The following is a 6,538-nucleotide window of genomic DNA, read 5'->3' on the forward strand; positions in this document are numbered from 1 at the left end:
ATAGACTTTAGGGATTATGTAAACTCATCTCTATATTTGTAGATGAAACATAATCAATGTTGATGTTTTTTCTTCAGTTAATAATATCAACAGCAGCCCTTATTTATGGTCCCTATTTATACTCAGTGCTTTACCATAGAGGATTGAAAGTTCATTCTGTGACTTTATATTCTTTCATTTCTATTCCTGAGTGCTTCCAAGAACTGTTTACTGAGTAAACGAATCCCTTAAACTTTTGTGTGACTGAATTGTATGTCTTGTATATTAAATAATTTTTATATCTTAGATTCAGTCATCATAATTGTTATTGCTAGTTTGACATACTATCTTTCACTCCAGATGGGGCAGCTCTAGAACAGAGTAGACAGGCATATAAACTGCAGAGAGGGCAACCTGGGTTCAGCTTCTGTATCAGTGCCAGCTGAGCTGGCCATGTGACCTTAGGCAGGTTCATTGTAAGAAGTCATAATTATACCTTATGAGTGATTGATTGTGGTACTATATATAAACACATTTACTATGATAGGTATTCAGTAAATTTTAGCTTTTTTTTGATTAGTATTTTTTACTATTTACCTGAATATTAATCATTTGAATATCCTTCTCTCTCTGACATGCTAGAAATACGAGAAAATAACAGATTCTAGTCCACCTGAGGGGAGGGGAGGGGCTGGGAAGGACGGCTGTTTCTGCTTGTTTAGAAGAGATAAGCATTGAGGGAAACAAAGAAGGATTTGACATTTACTGAAATTAAATGGAAAATTTTATTTGACTTTGAGTCCCCAGATACACTAAGAAATATTTGTTCATCTTTAAATAAGGTGTTCTTCTTCGTTAATTACTATTGATATTTTCATGAAATGCATGTAGCTGCTCTCCTCTCTCATCTTTAAACATTAATGGTTTGTGCTCCTTTTTTTCTACCTCTTACTTTCATTTTTTCCTTAATACACTATGATCTGATTTCTGTCCTCACTTCACTGAACTTGCTCTTTTTAAAGGCTCTAATGGGCTGATGGTAGCCAAATCCAACAAATTGTTCTTTCTCTTTTACTTCACCTATCTCTGCCAATCCCATCTTAAAAGTCTCCATCTTCCCTGATAATACTTTTCCCCATTTCCCCAAAATCTCTCTGTACTTCTCAACATTTTCTTTTTTAATCTACTCAATTAAGTTGGTATTTTCCCAAGTTCTCTTCTCATTCTTAAATCTGAGAAAGTTTAGTTTGCACTCATGGTGTTTCCCCAAGTTCTCTTCCCATTCTTAAATCTGAGAAAGTTTAGTTTGGCCGGGCGTGGTGTCTCACCCCTATAATCCCAGTACTTTGGGAGGCTGAGGCAGGTGGATCACGAGGTCAGGAGTTCAAGACCAGCCTGGTCAAGATGGTAAAACACCGTCTCTAACAAAAATACAAAAATTAGCTGGGCATGATAACAAGCGCCTGTAATGCCAGCTACTCGGGAGGCTGAGGCAGGGGAGTTGCTTGAACCCAGAGGGTGGAGGTTGCAGTGAGCCGAGATCGCGCCACTGTACTCCAGCCTGGGCAACAAAGTGAGACTTTGTCTTAAAAAAAAAAAAAAAAAAAAAAAAAAGGAAGTAACGTTTGTTTCTTTGTCCAAGTCTAAAACTGAACTTGGCTCCTTTTGCTTGGCCTACAGTGTGTCTTTGTGAATTATCCAGTAGTCTAGTATCTACAGTCTTGTTGCCTAACTCAAATTGGTTATTTCCTATTGATTTCTGCAGTTTCCCCACATTATCACTTCCTTTTCATTCCTACACCTCCTCCCTTGGCCTGTGTCTTCATCATTTTTTGCCTGGATTATTTTAACAGTTTATTGGAGATCTTGCCTCGAACCTTGCTTGCCCCCTTTTGTCCTGTCTGCCACATGTTGTCAGATTCATCCAAGACGGAAAACTGATCTTACAGGTGCGGTGCTCTATTAATTGTGCCCCATTTCCTTTGGTATAGATTTTAATTTCTTAGTATGGCATAAATGGCACATCACGATTTGATCTTTGCCCATTCCATCTTCATTTCAGGCCTTTTCTCCTGTGTGCATAATCTGCTAGAGTGGTGTACCGCTCTGCTTGGCAGTTTTTCATGCATCAGTTTTTCCTCATCCATGTGCCTTCCCACTCTTGCTTTCTCTATGGATTTCTGTTGGTCTTTCAAAGTGCAACTTAGGCATTTCCGCTTGGTATCTCTGCCTTCCCCATTTTTCCATGTTTCCATGGTACACTGGGCCATACCTCTGTCACAGTATTTTGTATACTTAACTGTAATCTGGTTTTTGTCTGCCCTTTAACACCGTGGGCTTCCAGGACAGGAGCTGTGCTTCTCATTGCTCTATCCTCTGACAGTGCTATATACAAATGAGTGATTTGGTCTTTATTTTGGTAGCATAATGTTAACAGTGAATTTGGAATCATTACTAAAAGTCCGCTTCTAAAGATTGAGCCTGAGGAACCAGATGTCTGAATATTAGTAATTAAAGTAAGCTTACATTTAACACATGCAAGATTATTTAAAGTATTTTTGTTTCCTTCTCGTAGCTATACTGATCCAGCCTTTTATGAAGAATGCAAAATGGAATACCTGAAGGAAAGGGAAGAATTCAGAAGAACTGGAATTCCTGCAAAGAAAAGGCTGCAGAAGCTTCCCACAAGCATGTAGGCAGATATTCAAATGACATTCAGGAAATCTAATATTCATGGAAGTCATTTTATAGTATAAATCACCTTAAATAATGTACGAAGATAAGAATGTGTGTTTACTTTATCTTAATTATGGAAATACTAATTTTATCTGAAATAAATATTTTATTTCAAAGTTCTGGTTTCTTAAATGGGAAAGGAGTAATTACTGAAGTGGGATTTGGTTTTCCTGGTCATTCTGGACCTTTTAAAAGTTTTCTCACAACTGTAGTTCTGTTAACAGTGATACTGATTTTTTAGAGTTCAATATGGACCTTACATTACTTTTCTTCCATGTATAGGCTAATGGCTAATCATGGGAGCCAAAACTAAAGAAAAGTAGGAATGGACAACTTTCAAAGGTGTTAATAATAACTAGAGAGTATAGCAGAATGACCATGAACCAGAACCAGGTAGGTTCTACCACTTACTAGCCATACAACTGTGGAAGTAAATCTAATACAGCATGTCAGGATTTACTGAGTATTGCAGGTACAAGTACAGTGTATAAGACAGTGTTTCAGACCTGGTAGATGCTTTTATATTGGTAGTTACTGTTATTAGTAGTACAGGCTTATTTGGAAACTATCTTAGTCCATTTTCTGTTGCTATGGGAGAATACCCAAGACCAGGTAATTTTTAAGAAAAGCTTATTTGGCTTACAGTTCTGGAGTTTATTTGCCAGCAGCTTCTGGCAAGGGTTTTCATACTGCATCAAAACATAACAGGGTGAAAAAATTGAGGACAAACAAGTGTGTGCAAGAGACCAAGCTGAGCAAGCTTTTGTTAACAACCCACTCTCTTGAGAACATATACTTAAAATAACGGCATAAATCCATTCATGAGGGCTCCACCTTCATCACCCAATTACCTCATAAAAAGCTCGATATCTTAGTATTAAATTAGCAATTAAGTTTCCAACAAATGAACTCTTGGGAAACACACTCAAACCACAGCAGAACCACAGGTAAGGAGATACATACTTATATGAATTACTTACATCTTTGATGGAGAATTTTCTAAAGCGTATTGTATGTTCTTAACCTGGTAACTCAGCTACTGAATCCTTTAATCTTTCATTTTGAAAAGTTATTTTTCTAAGTGAATTACCATTCTGTAACATAGTAATGGACTTAGGAAGTAGTATACAAATTTCCATCTCAATTTAGTAATTTGAGCTTTCATATTAAAAGTTATTTCTCCCCACCCCCCCATGAGCCATTGTAACTAGTTTCAAGATAAGTAAATTTTATTTACATTTTCACAGTCCTCATTAAAATCACAAATAGAAATTACTATGCACTAAGACAAGGTTTAACTTTGGCTTCAATCCCATGAAGCAGATGTGAGATTTTTTTTTTAAAGGACCTAAATCAAATAGGACACTAAAGAATCAATAGGTGTTCAAGTTCCACACTTCACTCTTGAGTGAACCACTCTAAAAACTATTTTACTCTTATTTGAAATACAAAGAACCCACATTTTCCCAGGCCACAGATCAAAAGAAAGATTACTAGAGCAGACAAAAGCAAAGCAAATATAGAAATCTAGAGACCACACAGGATAGGGGTAAAGATGCCTGTATTTCCACATTGACCTTTTGGTATTGGTGCATTTCCTAGAGCACAGGACCTTAACTGTTTTTAGAGATAACTCAAATGAATATGGAATTTAGTTGAAGAAGCTAGTGAAATATACAATCTGTGACTATTTTATAGCTTTGATTAAAATCAGAAGTAGCCCACTTCACTTCATGTGGAAGTTCACTTATGTACATGTTGCTTTCCCCAGAGAAGCCAAATTAGATTATAAACAATATATTCATTCTCTTTATGTCAAAGACTAAACCATTAATTGTAACCTTCAGAATACCCATGCATATCCATACTGAATTTTTTTCACTAGGTACATCTGCCTCAGTTGTGTCTTGCTTGCTTATTGGTGCCTCTGTTGATATTATTCCGTTCATATGTGATAACCCATGTTTTCCACCACTTCAGATACACCTTCTCTAAGTAGCCTTTCTGAATATCAGTACTTTCTTGTCACATGATTCAGTTTTTCAAGTCTGAATTTTCCCATTTATTTTGGTTTTCTAATGTTTTACATAGGCACATTCCTGCTTTTAAGAATTCAGTTCCATTTTGGCAGCAACTCAGTAAGTCTTCTATAGACATGTACATTTTTATTTTAGCTAATAAGGGAGCAAGAGGAAGGAATAGGTGGGTTTTTGTTATTTATGTTCTCTTTATTCTGTTGATTTATGGATGTACTGAATTGAATCTTACAAAAATAAATCTAAAGATTTAAGGAAGCTCTTTGGAGCAAGTTTCAGCTAGTATGAAAGAAGTCAACATAAAACATTCAATAGGCAACTGTTTTTGTTTTGTTTTTGAATTTTTTCTAGAGCAGAGATGATCAAGTGTACATTTTAAAACTTCAGCTGGGTAAAAAATTTTGGGGTTAATCTTTCCTTACTAAAGAACCTTAAACATATCTGCCTAGCACTTAAACTGTCACAATCGGTCACTGACTTTTTAGTATACCTGTTTGATAGCTATCATCACTGTACTGTTTAGATGGAAAATAATTTTCTCCACTCAAAAGCAGTTGGTTTAACAAATGTCTATTATATGAATCATATTAACAACCAACAATTAGTACCAGACTTTTGAGATATATAGGCAAGGACAATATTTCACATCCACTTCAATTTCAAACAAAAATAATTTATTTTAATTAATTTCTTGGTATTGTTCAAAACATTAATCAAGCAATTATCTCATAAGACTTTTTTTCTTTACAAAGGAAAATTTCCAATTTTGGTTTTAAAAAAGGCAAACCAGTAAGCTACATTAGAGATCAGATATAATATACAGCCTATGCAGCCACATGAGAAATAGTTTTTGCTGCTTTGTTATTACACAGGTAGTTGCTTCCTTCAGCTAAAGCCTGGAGTATTGTATTTGTTTTATGCATATTGGGTTTGGTTCTATTACTTGGCAGGAGATTGTACTCCCCTGAGTCAGCTGTGTTCATTGGTCAGAATAAATTCCAGCATCTGATACCAATTCCATTAATCACAGACAAGCTTGAATAAGTGTAAGATAATAGAAAGACAATATCTGGTGAATGGCGAACATCATCTTATGTATGTATGCTATTCAGTAATACAGTAGAAGAGATCTGAGATATTCTTTTGAGTATGAGATATATGAAACTCTATCGAAAAGGATAAAGTCCTCCTACATAAAATACTTTAACTCAGGCAAAAAGTGTATTAGCCAAGTAAATATCTCCACCCTTAAAGAATTTAGATAAATTTCCATTTGAAGCCATCTTTGTTATTTCCTTCTTTGTTTACAAGTAATTGGCCACTTAGAATAAGAGTGTGTGGACATTTCATGATTGATAATATCAATACAGCCCAACATTTGATTTCTATGATTAAAACTCCTAAAGCCACTTTCTCAATAAATAGAATATTACATTTCAACACAAGGTCTAACAATTTAGAAGCTGCTCTACCTAACAAACAGCTGTAGACCCTTTAAAGAAAATGACTTTTTATCATTACACACATATATTTAGGTTTATATAGTGGCCTACTGAAGTGGCAGATTAGACTGAAACCTGTGTGAATGCTCCTTCTACTTCTAACTGAATGGTGTATGGAGTTACAATCATTTGTTTACACCTCACAGAGTTTTTCAACTATTTCATCATAATTTTTTTTTTTTTTCAGTTAGGACTTAACGGAATGTACCCGGACAAAGTTGGCTTCAATGATTAGGTTATTTCACGTCTTGGAATTCAAACTGCAATTCTAAAATTTTACCAACA

At 35.3% G+C, this 6,538-nt stretch overlaps 1 protein-coding gene across 2 annotated transcripts in view; it reads left to right on the forward strand.

The window, feature by feature from the left end:
* CMC1 (C-X9-C motif containing 1) overlaps positions 1-6,033 on the forward strand; it is a 79,233-nt gene extending 73,200 nt beyond the window's left edge. For both annotated transcript variants that reach the window (XM_017498255.2, XM_037727768.1), the window contains exon 4: positions 2,555-6,033. In XM_017498255.2, coding sequence (XP_017353744.2) covers positions 2,555-2,675 — 121 coding nt within the window. In that variant the 3' untranslated portion in view covers positions 2,676-6,033. The remainder of the gene's footprint in view (positions 1-2,554) is intronic.
* The last annotated feature ends 505 nt before the right edge of the window (positions 6,034-6,538 follow it).

The sequence above is a fragment of the Cebus imitator genome, unplaced genomic scaffold, assembly GCF_001604975.1.
Source record: "Cebus imitator isolate Cc_AM_T3 unplaced genomic scaffold, Cebus_imitator-1.0 Scaffold239, whole genome shotgun sequence".
Taxonomy (NCBI): domain Eukaryota; kingdom Metazoa; phylum Chordata; class Mammalia; order Primates; family Cebidae; genus Cebus; species Cebus imitator.